Here is a 15077-nt window from a genome sequence, read left to right as displayed (position 1 = left end):
GCAAGGGTAACTGGATCATACTTGGGCTGGCATTGCACATGTGTATCTGGATACTGGCACTGAGCACGGGTAACTGGATACTGATGCTGGCATTGCGCATGGGTAACTGGATACTGGCACTTGCATTGCGCATGATTAGCGATACTGGCGCTGGAATTGCGCACAGTTAATCGGATATTGGCACTTGGCATTGCATAATGGTAATTGGATATTGGCACCGGCATTGAGGTTAATCTGCGACTGTGCCAATTCCTTGGCGACTGAAACACTTGTTCCACTATAAGTGCTGCTACAGCTGATAGAAAGCTAATTCTGGAAAGAGTTCCCACGTATTGTACAATATGGCACAGCAGGCATAGGTGCACGAGGACACCTCTGCAGGAGCAGAACCCTGACTTTGTTATACAGTACGTTTGCAGTTCTTTTATAGAACCTTAATATTTGGACTGATTTGATGAGATGATGATCCGGTCCCCTACGTATTGCAGAGGAGGACACTTTTTGGGGCTGATCCAATAGATAGTAGAATGCTGTGTATCACTACACTAAGAAGTAGTGCCTCATTGCTATTCATGAACAGATCATTTGCAAAAACTCTCCTTCCTAGTAGTAAAATAAATGTGATTATTCACCTTTATCACCTTTTTTAAAGATGTTCTATTCCCATTCTAGGGTAAGAAAGTATTGTGGGCACAAACCATGGCCTGCAGAAAGTCATGGTGGCTTCAAGAATGAACTGCTAAGAAATGTAAAGCAGTGATGGCTAACCCTGACACTCCAGCTGTCGTTGAACTACACATCCCAGCATGCCCTGCATCAGTTTTAGCATGGCCAAATAGTAAAACTATAGCAGGGCATGCTGGGATGTGTAGTTCAACAACAGCTGGAGTGCCAAGGTTAGCCATCACTGACTTAAAGCTTCGCCAATGGCCGGGATGGTGAGTCCATGCTGCGTCTTCACGCACAGCACTCGGATCGCAGAAGCATCCTGCTGCTGCATCTGTGCAGTATAGCACAGCTGCTTCCCTGCACTTCCCCTATGACTTCCCTGCACTTCCCCTGTTACACCCCTGCACTCCTCTGCAGCCCTGCAATAGTACACATCTGAAACTGGCCCTCTGTAGCTCTTGCAAAATGAGATTTCTTGTAATACTAAGGGGAACATTTACTAAGATGCGAGTTCTGTTTCACATGGGATGTTGCGATGAGCAAGTAGAATAAGTAGATTCTGATTGGACATAGCATAGCAACATCCCATGTGAAATAGAACTCCCATCTTAGTAAATTTGCCCCTAAGTAGGTAGGTAAGGTAGGTAGCACAACACACTATAAGTACCTAGGAAGTGTAGTTCAGAACCTCCTCCCCATAATAGCTCCAGCAGCACTGCCCTTGAGTGCATCCTAAAATGCAGGTTTTCATGATATCCACAATTGAGCACAGGTGACTCATCATCCACTTGTGTTGAACAGCTGGGAATCCCCCTCATACAGTTATGTTGTGAGTTAATGTACCACACATCATAGACAACATATACACAAAGTAGCAGGCCATACTAGAATACAACAGCAGAACACTGATGGCTTACTATACCATCCCTTTATTCCGAGATGCTCGTAGACAGGGCTTAAAGTGGTCCTGGAGAGGTGGTGGAACTCATTTCTCCTCCCCCCCCCCATTAGACTGAGACCGAGTCAGTGCCGGGGCATTCGGGACCCACTACAAACTGCAAATTTGTGCCCTACCTGCCATACTTAATAAAGGGACAGTGGTTTCACAAGGGAGGGGTGTGGTCACACAATAGCCCTATTCATATTATGCCACACAGCACAATGATATTTACCACATGTAGTGCCCCTGATTCATATTACACCGCATATTAATCACATTATGACTCACAATAGTGCCCCTTATTCAAGTTACGCTACACAGTCGTACTCCTTATACATGTATGACACACATACATGTATAAGTAGAACATATCGTCTTCATCATACACAAAGCCTTCTTTTCTTAGTGGCTTTTCTTCACTTCAGTGGCAGTGACGGTATGACATCACATATAACGCACCAGAAAAGGAACTGCTGGGTCAGGCTTTTCTGTTGAAATTACTGTGCAGGGGTGTGCTGGAGGTGGAACTGAGTTCCCCCTCCAAAACCAGGTGGTGGAACTCAGTTCCACCCAGTTTCCCCCCACTTTAACCCCTGCTCGTAGATCATAGATTACACAGGTTCTGTGCATGATGGAAGCCAGGTGAAATATAGAATTGAATTCATTCAGCCACTGGACCACTGAACCTGTGCAATTCATTAGTGTCCCAGTGGGATAGTATTTGTAGGCCAAATTATACAGATCTGAGCATCCCACAAAAGCTGTACACAGGAAGCTTGCTTTTAAAGTTTTAATCAGTACCTCGAAAGTGGAAGCATCCATCTTGTAGCATGAATTGAATTTGTAATCTTACGTACCATTTTGCAATAGCTACACCGCTTATTCCTGCTTTTTTTCATCATGTTGCTTCACAGGATGCTTCTGCAATTTCTATGATACATGGCTAGTCCCAGGCTTCTTAGAAGTCCCCTTCTTATACCTAAAGTCTACAGTACCTTCCTTATGTCCTCTCCCGCCCTTCCCTTCCTTCCCTCCTATGCATAAACTTCTCAATTGACACCCCTGTGCCTGCTCATGCTAGCATCCACTTTTTTTGTATCAATTTACCTCAGACTTCCATACTTTCTATTACTCCATTTTGGATGCATAAAAGCTGACTCTGTGCAGGGTGACACCAATCACGTCATCATTGTCTATTATGAGGTTACTGTCTTTGCACACTGAGTGTTGGCTGAGGTCTGCAAGTCCTTATGACGCGATTTGTATCTTCACGGCACAATTTGCTGAGGTAGGAGTCTCTCTTTGATTCTCCATCTCTCACGGGAATCCAGGAGGCCTCATCCTTATCTGAGGATCTCCTGGACATTCCAGAAGAGTGAGCTGTTATGGTTTACAATCGCAGGTGACTATGAGCCCCTATAATCAAGTCCATCCATAATACATTTTTACTTTGAGTGTTTACTAGACAAACTATATTAGAGTTTGGCAAAATATTTTCACTACATTGTTCAAACTTTGGATAAAGTTTTTGTTTTTAATTTTTAAATGTTTTCATCGTCTACAACCAATGTGTGCCATTTTGTGAGCCTGACAAAAAAAACTTCCTTTTCCTCCTGTCATTCATACCTTTCTCATATTTGATTAGATCCTAGAGCTAATATAAAATTAATCCACTTGGATAATTGTTTTGCCCACAAAATGGCTGCCTCCACTTGGTGTAGAAGATTGTTCCCATTTGAAAGTACTCGTTGCTGTTTGGAAATCTGTATTTGCTTTTTAGTGGTACTCCATATAGCTGTTGTTTTTTGTGTATTCTGAAGCTTAGATAAGGGGATCTACACATGTGTTTAAACTGCTGCTCCCATGGTCTTCAATTAGAAAACAATGGTAGTTGTAGTTCCACAACAACTTGTGCACATAGTGTGCCACAGTTTGCACTATAGGGAGTAATGTACTAAAGGTATGTAAGTGGTGCGTATCAATACAGAGTGACGAGTATTGAACGCACCATACATGCTGTATCATACCTTCAAATTATTCTACTCTCTCTGAGAGCAATACAGCTATGAATTAACTTGTATGCACAGAACAGCAGTCTCATACACATGGGCTAAAGGAGACTCACTCTCCCATCGATATGAACTGCTGTTTTTTATGACCTATTTGCCCAGTTCCAATAATTGAAGGGTATCAAATGAATTGCAGATGTACTGGATCTCTTTTACCGGCTTGGATACCTCTCTCTATCTGCTGGTGGAGGTTGGAAAACACCTGCATTTGCAGGTAATATTGTGTGTCCAATATCTGTTATGTCACATATAATAGATAATTAGATACGTGTTCATGTGACAGGTATTGTGAAATTAACATATTTCTTAGAAAATGTCATGTTTCTAAGTATAAAATTGTGAAATTCAAAACTATTTCAGCCTTAAGATGTAAATAAATGGCGAAACGCATCACAAAGTATGTGGTTTTACATTGAGAAATATTTAGCCCTTCACCTGAGGGCATGCTCAGCTCTTCTGGCCTATCGCCTACACTCGGTGCAGGTAACTGTTTTGTGGCTGTGTTTTCTGACTGAAAGTTTCAGCACACAAAATGGCTGCCTCCACACATTGATGAGATCCATATTGCAGAGCAACAACGTATGGGGCCGGACATTATGAAGTCCAAGTTCGGTGTCCATACGGAATGCCCACGAACTCAGACTTTTTTTAAAGTGGCAATCGTTTACAAATGCCTTGAAAATGATTTACCCTGTAAAAAAATTCCTAAGTTAGTCAGCATCATGCAAAGCCGCCGAACTTGGATTTCATTACACTTAGCCAATGATCGCTATATCTTGTGTGCTAACCTTAAGGTGGCCATACATCTACAGATCGATTGTCAGATCTGGCTGGTTGGAACAAACACCTGGTAATGGATGAGTGACAGTTTTTTGGCAGTTTTCCAGCATTTCAAAGCAAATGGTCAACTGTCATCTGCTCTCATCCATTACCAGGTTTTAGTTCCAACCAGCCAGATCTGACAGTCGATCTGCAGATGTATGGCAGCCTTTAGACAAATACTGTAGGCAAGACAAGTATCTAAGGCTGGGCACTCATCAGGATATCATCAGGAAAAACCATGCCTATTATGATATGGGCATGATTTTTTTCTGTCAGAACGATAAATCCTGCGTAATGTCTGATGTGTATTGCCGATTGCGCACTCCTGCCTGTCCTGTCACATGCGTCATCTTCTGGTTGGTCATGCTGCATGGCCAATCAGAAGATATGGGGCTAAACTGGATGTGAGACACAGGAAGTGCGGGTTTTGTGCAAGTCTGACTGGATTTTTAAATCCGCAATCATTTGCAACATCATAACCAGGTTGGTTTTGCCCTGTTAATGAATGCTGCTTTAGAAATTCCCTTCCAACGTCCCGCACTTCCAGTTTCCCCTCAGTGATTACATTTAGCCTATCATGTGCGACCTGGTTCAGTTTAATGAAGGACGGGATCGGTGATGGTCGGGGGTGAAGAGAAATCGCCCCAATCATCAGCATGATTGCACGATTGTAGGTGTGTACCCAACCTTAATAAGACTTCTAAAAGTTAAAAGAGATGATGTTGCATATAACACCCGAACAGATTATGTCTATCATTTTTGTATATCTATTGCGTAGACAGAATCTGATTGGTTGCTAGGGGCAACATAATCTCTTCCCATTTTTTAAATCTTGATTGAATTTACCCCACAGTGTCTGCAACTGACAGGAAATGATACAAAAAAAACAACACTGGTATTTTAATGATTTGACTTCTGCAATTTATCTCCTTTACTTCCAGATGTTTTTTCCTCAGAACTGTACAAACATGACGATCTTGCACAATTTTTTGTATCATGTTTTTTATTTTATGAAAATATTTTTCATCTCCTCATGTTGCAGAAATGTGAAATTGTAAAGGATAAATCATATTTGTTTTTTGTTTACTGCATTTTAGTGATGAGACTGACTTTTGTGGTGACAGAGAAAATCAGGGTTTCAATCTAAAGGTGCCCATACACTGGTACAATTTGGCCTGTTTTCTTTCGATTCCGACTAGGGATGGCCATCGATGACAATAGTGCAACTGGCCATCAATAGTTTTAAACTATGAAATGGATGACTATCGATATATTTACCTATCAAGGATCATCCATTTTGTTTGGGCCAATCAAAACACAAGGGTGGGGCTTCACAGGTGTCCGGGGGCAGAGCTGTGCTCCGTATCCCGGCACTTTGGGGGGGAAAACAGAAGCAAAACGTCGGTTCTGCTATGCTAACAATGGAGGCAAACCATCTGGTGCTCCCCATCGATGGCAAAATTATTCGACATCGGCCATTAACCATCAATTATTTTTAATCATCGATGGTCATCCCTAATTCCGATGGATTGGCTCGATCTATTGGATGAAAACTTGGCAAATCGGAGGTGTTTGACACCAGATCGGATCCAATGCACGTTCCCATGCCCATCAGATCAGAACCTGAGATCCTGCATACAGCACACAGGATACATCGGAATTGAAGCCATCAGCAGGACATTGAGTGTGCTTTTTAGCACCCATTGCATCTGACTTCCCTTGAACTCCCCCAGCAGCCCCCAAAGTGCCAAATCATATTGAAGCCCTCCCGTTCAAGGGAAAACAGGTTTGGCTTGTGCCTCAGACAAGTCCGACCAGTGTATGGGCGCCCTAAGAGGGAAATATTGGCTGCTACTTAGCTGCGTTAGCAATGTCGACCTGTAAGGGGGCGACTTAATACTCTCGCTGGCCAGAGATCTCCACATAAATTAATGGGGTATCCGTTGTAAAAAACCTTTTAGTTCATATTATATGTTAGTTGCATTGAACCCTTAATGGAAATCTTTACTGTTACCATGGAACGATAGCTTCTGGCAGTCAGCAACACTGTGGGAATTATCTTCGCCATTATTGTTCAGGTTGTGTTATGGTTGACCACCCTCAGTCTAACCCTAGTTGACCACCCTCAGTCTAACCCTAGTTAAACATAGTCAACCGCGTCTAGATCAACAGTAACGGAAGTTAGACGCCAGCATTAGAGCGACGGGAGCTTGGTCGATGGATACATGGTCAACACGTGTTTTTCATGTTTTTTTGGTGCCGAATGTCACAGGGGTTCCTATGGACACTGTATATGAGCACAGTGTCCCCTTGCATGGCTCGCTGCACTCGCCATGCTTCCGGCACGGTGCCTCGCTCTGCCCAGCACACTATTGTAATCTCACCCTATGTCTACTTGGATAGTATGAACCAAGTCAACCGGTGACATTCGGCACCCAAAAAAATGTGAAAACGCTTCCATTACTTTCGATCTAGACGCGGTCGACTATCTTTAGGTGTCTAACTAGATGGGTTTGACTAAGTGTGGTTAACCATAACATGGACATAGTAGATCCGTCGTAGATTATTTATTTATTATCAGTTTCTTATATAGCGCACACATATTCCACAGCGCTTTACACAGAATATTTGAACATTCGCATCAGTCCCTGCCCCAGTGGAGCTTACAATCTATATTCCCTACCACATGTACATGCACACACAGACATTCTAGGGATAATTTGTTGGTAGCCAATTAGCCTACTAGTATATCTTTGGATTGTGGGGGGAAACCGGAATACACGAGGGGAAACCCACGCAAGCACGGGGAGAATATACAAACTCCACGAAGTTAGGGCCATGGTGGGAATCGATCCCATGACCTCAGTGCTGTGAGGCAGTAATGCTAACATTATACCATCTGTACTGCCCGGTAGACCCATTGACTGGATACCTATTGTTAGTCTGTAGAGGTGCATCAGAAAATTATTGTCGTTGGGCAACTATAACGAACGGCTATTGCGTCGGCATAGCCCCCAAAATAAACCTCTCCGTCACCACCACGCTTGTGATTTGTTACCAATGATTGTTTATTTTTTTATTATAAATTATGTTATTATCTACATTTCTGAGAACTGTGGAAATGTAATGGCCTTTCTTTTGTCGGAGGTGTCACAAGGAGTACAAGGAGGGGGGGGGGGGCTGTACCCAAAGTTTTGTCTGTGAGTTAATGGTGCCTGGTGCATTCTAATCCCCGATGTCAAAGACCTGATTTGTATTTATGCTTTTTCTTTGATGTGTCTGGCGAAGGGTAGTGACTTTGCTAGGTTCATGTTATCCCATGTGTAGGCTCTGATCAAGTTCACCAGGTTGGGCCTGGCAACCTTTTTCGGCTTTCTATGATGTTTTCAACCTCTCCGGCCAGGCCACACCCCCATGATGTCATACCAACCCCAAAGATGTCATACATCCCACTTGCCACTAGGCTAAATCCCAGTGCCCCTACATGGCAGTAAGATTGACAGGAGAACAGGCAAAAGAAAAATGAAAAAGGCAAACAACGGAACTGTACTATTTGGTGAGCTTTGCAAACAGGCTTACTAGCATGGTCATCGAATCTAGGTGAAGTCCTAGGAGAATTGTTATGCATGCATCCCGAGACCATATAAGTATAGTTTTAGTGTCCCTTTAAAAGTATACCTGGATTGAGTTCATTAGGTATAAAGTGCTTATTAGAATGATTTAAAAGTGGTCCTGATTCAGGGTACACACCGTCCTGATGAAATGGCGCTGGTGGCATCCACTACCAACTTCTCCAATTCGTTGCCTGCATCCAAAGATGCAGCATTGGATCAACATCGCATCCAGAGCAGTGACCATCGGCCATCTGAACAACCCACTGCGTCTTACTTCCTGAGGCCATAGGGGCTGTCCAGATGGTTCATACGCAGTGTGGCTCCGAGGCATGTGCAAATATCGCCCCTCTGCGACCGAATCTAACCCGCGTTCACCTCTGAATGCAGTGGCCTACTGGGAGGCGGTTACTAGTGCACGCAAACATGGGCCGTTGCTTCAATAGCGCTGGTGCAGGTGTCAATTGGGCGACTCAGTCCTTCCACGTTATGCTGCTCGGATGTACACAAGGGGAGGAGTTACTAGAATCATTTGCGTAAGGTCACAGAAGGATATCGTCCAGAAGTTCAAGTGAAATCGTTAAAGATATCGTTTGTACACTATATCGTCTAGAGTGCACAGGGCTTTATTTTGCTAAACCGATACGCAAGGGCAGCCTACGCATAACTGACAAGGAATCTGTGTCATTGCATAGTGTCACCCAATTCTTGGTCAGCCTTCCGAATGTCTGTCTCCATATTTTGTATGGTGATTTATTTATTTTTATTATTAAAGTTTTATGTTCAAAGAAGTTCGCTGACCACATCAGGATCCAGAATAATGACGTGTGTAGAGGGATTCCGGTGTCGGCAAACTTACAAACGGATCTTTTTCTTTTTTCTTTGTTTTTCCAGGATTTTGGGAAGTGTCCCCGGTTGCGGCTGTTCACTCAGGAGTACATTCTGGCTTTGAATGAGCTGAACGCCGGAATGGAAGTTGTGAAGAAGTTTATACACAGGTCAGTGACTGGTCACGAGTGTCCGATTGTTCTGCTGTGATATAATCACCCCATGACTGCAGGAATGCAAATCATAGGTACAGTGTTACATACGTTGTTCAGTCTTCTCATTTGCATTGGAAGTACTCCGCTAACACTGGGTTGCTGGCCTCATTGAATACTGTGGTACCACCACCACCCACAGATACATCTCAGCCGCTCCACCCCCCGCCCCCCCCCCCCCCCTATTAGTAAGTAAAGGCGCACTTGGCTGCTCTCTTTGTGAAATGGTTTCTCGTTCCCTCAGATCCGCTCACCCCTTTCTTGGTTAGTGTTTTATTAACTGGGCAAGTTGCCTTAATCAATATAAATGTTAAACCAATGTTTCCTCTTGGTCTTAAACAATGGCTGCGGGAGATTGTGTGTACTGAAGGCGGGAGGAATCAATGGAAAAACAAGATGGATGAATGAACTTTGTTCTACTTAAAGATGTTGGATACCGGAATCTGCCCTCACCAGTTTGACAGACTCTTTGCAGTGTAATAAACACAGGGAGGGGGGATGTATCAAACCTTACAAAGATGACCAGGGGAGAAGACTGTACAGGTTGAGTATCCCGTATCCAAAATGCTCGGGACCAGGAGAATTTTGGATAACGGATTATTCCGTATTTCGGAATATTTTAATATTTCAATGATGTATTTTGAAGTATCTTGCATTTATGCTGTATAAACACATAATATACACACAAATATATTTTATTACCACATAAAATACACACAAACATATTTTAATTGTTCAAAAAACAAGGTTTCAAAACGTGAAACAAAATGTGTGTACTATCTCAGCACTGAATTTGAATGCCAAGCAATCATTGTCTTGCACATATATAGTGCCAGTTACATATCATGTCCCCAGTGATGCTGTTACATATGTCCCCAGTGAGTTTTTAGCAAAAAAAAAATTTTTTTTCACTTTCTGGAATGTCCGTATTTCGGAATAATTCGGATAACGGATATTCGGATACGGGATACTCGACCTGTACTAGAGAAATGGCAGCTAGAACTGGTCATAGGGCAACTTCTCTTGTACACTAGATAAGTGGCTCTCAAACTCGGTCCTCAGGACCACACACGTCATGTTTTACAGGTAGGACCAGCAGGAGCACTGTGTATCACCAACTGTCACTTTTTAAAAATCCACAGGTGACCCGGAAAACATGAAAGAATGGTGGTGGAGTGCGCAATTTTACTGCGTTAGCAGTATACAAGTAATTTGATCAATTGGGTATCACATAAAAATAATTTATTTTAATCTATCAAGTAATAAACATATAAAAATTGTAATTTAAAAACAGAATAGGAAGAAATAAGAAATACAATAAAAAATGCACTCAATTGTGTAGTATTTTGGAAGGACAATGGAAAGTTATACTTATAATGTGTCCTGCTTGTTTCTAGTAATCTAGTAATAACTATCCTCCAGTTGTGATCTCCTACATTGAAGTCCATATTTAAATGGGTATGATGGGTGTCCATATACCTTGCTGGATGCCTTGTGTCTTGCTTCCACCTGCGAGAAGTAGGATGGTCTAATCTATAGAATTTCTATTAGGAAATCGGGATAGGCTCCAAAAATAAGCAGGTGGTGGTGTCCCAATTTCAATGTCCAGTTAGTTGGTAAACAGCAAATGTGGGGATCCAAGATGGAAATGGTGGAGGGGAGTTGGTCCAAGTGAGACAACAAAGTATGGGGTCCAATGTCCAATATAGGAGTGTGGCCATGACCTGTTACAGGTCCTGAGGACCAAGTTTGAGAACCTACTGTATGGTTCCATGGTTAGGTACATCTCATCCATTTTAGCAGATGGTGCAGCTGCTACCGATTGTTAAGCACATATATACATACATGTTATGTATGTTATCATGTATGTAATATGTGTGCTGGATCGATCCCCGGGGATCTCCAGTGCTGAGAGCATCAGCATATTATATTATACACTGGGAATCAGAATAACCTATTGCACACGGTTAAGCCTGTATACTTGTCCACAAGTATTAAATAATTTAATTATAAATGAATATATTGCTAAATCTTGAATTTTACATTTCTCCTAATTTATAACGTCTCTTTTTACTCTGACATTTCTTTATAAAGCAACTTTTTGCAGCTTTACACATATATATATATATATATATATATATATATATATATATATATATATATATATATATATATATATGGAAAATACCAATGTATTACTGTATATGCATTTTGTGAACCCCATCTTCTTCTTTCTTCCCAGCATGCACGGCCCCACCGCAAATTGTCCACACCCCAGGGTCTTACCAAACCTGGTTGCTGTCTGCCTTGCTGCCATTTACTCTTGCTATGAAGAATTTATCAACAGGTAAGTGTCAGTTAATTCTACTTTTACACCAAGGAATAACTCAGGTTGGACCCAGGTCGGACCCAGGTCAGCGTTGGTGTAAAAGGGGCCAACCCAGGTCTAGTAACACTGGTCTCCTACCCAGGTCCTGACCAGGGTTGAACACTGGTTGGACCTGGGTCGTGGGCGGTGTAAATGGTCCTAACCCAGGTTGGGACATCCGGGTAGTGCTGCAAGGATACCAGAAGTGCTGGACGCCTTTCCACAGTGCGCTGCAGTGGCAAAAGACAGCAGCCAGGAAGGATACAGTACACAGTAATCATAATAGGATGCAGTATAATTTATATTATTTTTGGGGGGGGGGGCTGGGGGGAGCACATGGGTGATGCTGCACTTTTATACCGCTATGTGTGCTTGAGCACTGAATAAAACTTTTTGAAAAATATTTTACAAAATAGACAAACCAACATTTTTCAATGCTAACTAGTTATGTCTTTTAATTTTTATTTTAAATCCTTGAGGGAAGGTTGGATGGCAGTTTATCAGTCCTAAAATGGACATTTTTAATGTCATCCATAGGGAAAAGCAGTGCTGACCCAGGTTCAGTGTAAACGGCGCAGACCTGGGTCCGACCTGAGTCACAGTGCTGTGTAAATGGGGTATGAAGCTTGGAAACTCCTGTGTTCAAAGACCAGGGTCCGACCAGGGATTTTGGTGTAAAAGGGGTATCTGAAATAGATCAGGTATTGCCCTCCAGCTGTTGTGAAACTACACATCCCAGCATGCCTTGCCACAGTTTTAGCATTCCCTAATAGCAAAACTGTGGCCAGATATGATGGGAGTTGCAGTTTCACAATAGCTAGAAGGTCACCTTTTGGCCATGCCTGAAATAGATGATACTCATGGTAAAATGTCAGTAACAAATAAACGATGCTCAATCGAGATAGAACTGGGTGAAAATGGCCATGAATTTGGCAAAACCACCTGAATTAGCTGCAATTTTGCAGATTGATTTTTTCGTCCAACCAATAAATCATCACAGGAATTGAATAGGGCAAGTCGAATTTACCCCAAAAATGGGCGTAAAGGGGCGATATTTCACCTGGCGAAGAGTTAGTCCGGGATTGAATAACCCCCCATAGGGGTACATTTACTAAGATGGGAGTTCTGTTGAAGATGGTATGTTGCCCATCGCTAAGAACCAGAATATACTTCTTATTTCTGTAGCCCCTTGTAGAAGATATTCAATAGAATCTGATTGGTTGCCATAGCAACATAGCATCTTCAATAGAACTCCCATCTTAGTAAATAAATGGGGGGAGATCAATCAATTCTTGGAGAGAGACACAAAGAACCAACCAATCATTTCCTGAGATTTTACAAGCTATGCTAGAAAAATGACAGTAAGAAGCTGGTTGGTTGCTTTGAGCAGCTTCACTTTATCACTCTCTACAATTTGATATATCTCCATATAATGCTTCAGGTATAGCATACTGGGAAATGTGTGTGTGTGTGTTAGACTTGGGGTCGTTGGCAGCTTGCGTTGCACGTTTCCCAGTTCTAATAGGCTGAGTCTGCTCACACCTCCATAGGTCCACCCCAAACCAAGTGTGGTTTATGTAATACAGTACCTTAGATGTACGCAGGTGATCATGTTAAGGTTCTCTGGTGCGAGGATTAAGCACTCAGATCCACAGACACACACAGCAGACTTGGTAGGAAAATCTACTGCCACTGAGCATGTGCAGTAGATATACTCCGCCCTTTATGCATAATGTAGTGGCAACTAGAACCCCCCCCCCTGTGTTTGCCTATGTACTTCTCATGTGCTGACCACATCATAACTTGTACATTCAATGTTCTTTCTCTCTTTTGTTTTTGAAGCCGGGACAATTCTCCAAGCCTAAAGGAAATCCGTAACGGCTGCCAGCAGCAGTGCGATCGTAAACCCAATATTCCCTTACGGCTCCTCCACACCAACCCCGACCTCGTTTCCCAAGAGGTGACGTCGGCGGAATCTCGGCACAAGTCTGTCATTGTCACGTCCAACGAGATCCAGGTGGAAGTGGAGCGCAACAACACAATGAACCAGAAGCTAAAGGCGAACACTGGAAGTGACAGTGAACCCAACCTGATCGACTGCCTGTTAATCAGCCCAGTTTGCAGCACCATGAGCATTGAACTGAGCCCACAGGCGGAGCGGGTGCTGGGGTGCTACGTGGAAATACTGAAGATGCTGTAAGTAGACACTGGCAAATGCTAGTTACTGTTTTTGATAACTTAAAATGTATTGTGTGCGTTCCTATGAACATTGGTTCAGATTTACCCAATGGAGATGTGTTTGACTACACAGTGGGGCTGACTCAGGTGTTACACTAGGGCGACTTGTCCTAAGGACAAGTCAGCCCCGATTTACCCTGAGCTTCCCCGGCAGCTCCCCGGGGGAGCTTGATAACATTTGGCACTTGATGTGCCATATTTTACATGTGATAAATCGGTTGCGATTTATCACATGAAAAATCCAGGGAGCTGCAGGGGGGGGGGGGGGTACGGGGGAGCGGCAGGATGGGAGTGGGGACCAGCCGGGGGAGTGACAGGAGCAGGCTGGTCCCCACGGCGAGCGGGAGAATAGAAACCATCCTATTCAAAAGACTGGGCGGCCGCTGATTGGCTGAGTTCTCAGCCAATCAGCGGCCGCCCAGTCCTTTGAATGGGATTTCTTTCTATTCTCGCGCCGCGCCCCCGGTCTCTCTGCATCTGCGGTCCCCGCTCCTGACCCTGCCTGCCGCAGCGCCACTACATCTGAAGAGGCTGAGGCTCTCCTAGTGCACAATACAGATTACAGCCTGCACCTACAGGTACCCAGGACCGGACCCCGCCCCCAGCCTGCTCCTGTCACTCCCCCGGACGGCTGCACATGATTAATCTTATGTGCAGACCGTCCGACATCCGGATCTGATCCGATGTACACGGGACCGCGCATCGGATCAGATCGGATGTCATACACTACACAATTTGCCTAGTTTCACCCGATTTCTCGGCCCAATCCTCCAGAATTGGGTGAAATCTGGGCCAAATCGCGTAGTGTATGGGGGCCTTAAGACTTGGATTGGGTGTATTCGAGGGAAGTCTCTTTCCTGCCCCACTAAGGGAAAAAGTTATATAATTTTCTCCATTTGCGTCTTTCTCGCAGTGTTAACCCAGTACACTACTAGAACTTATAGCAGTGTGAAAAATGTTCTGATCTGAGGAAAAATTGCAAGGGACCGTAGACTGATGTTACATCATTGTGCAAATTTACATTGCCTCCATTTTTTTATTTTGATGTTTTTCACATTTTCTAAAACAAGCTTCAACAGGAATCTTAGTCAATGCAAACAGTACAGTACAGTACAGTATTCATCTCTTTTGTTACAATACATGTAAATATGCCCTCGTACAACCTCTTGAGAGAACACAGAATGGATTGGAGTCCATCCATCTGTGTACAATTGATATTAAAATAAATGCACCTGCCCTTAGTTCTTGAGTGCCTTCAGCTTCATTATGAAGATCAAAGAACCTTCAGAGGAAATCCACAAAAGCTCATAAAAAATACAC

General features: G+C 43.3%; 1 protein-coding gene across 4 annotated transcripts in view; it reads left to right on the top strand.

Moving 5' to 3' along the window:
- The window catches only part of CMIP (c-Maf inducing protein), a 138460-nt gene that overhangs the window by 89518 nt on the left and 33865 nt on the right, over positions 1–15077 (top strand). For 2 of the 4 annotated variants that reach the window (XM_083164909.1, XM_083164910.1), the window contains exons 8-11: positions 3815–3892; positions 9006–9109; positions 11394–11498; positions 13362–13715. In XM_083164909.1, the coding sequence (XP_083021035.1) occupies positions 3815–3892; positions 9006–9109; positions 11394–11498; positions 13362–13715 (641 nt within the window). The remainder of the gene's footprint in view (positions 1–3814; positions 3893–9005; positions 9110–11393; positions 11499–13361; positions 13716–15077) is intronic. The other 2 variants (XM_083164911.1, XM_083164912.1) reach the window with 1 other exon arrangement.

The sequence above is a fragment of the Crinia signifera genome, chromosome 11, assembly GCF_055691185.1.
Source record: "Crinia signifera chromosome 11, ASM5569118v1, whole genome shotgun sequence".
Taxonomy (NCBI): domain Eukaryota; kingdom Metazoa; phylum Chordata; class Amphibia; order Anura; family Myobatrachidae; genus Crinia; species Crinia signifera.
Note: the sequence above shows the minus strand (reverse complement) of the source record. Positions and strands in the feature narration are given on the sequence as shown.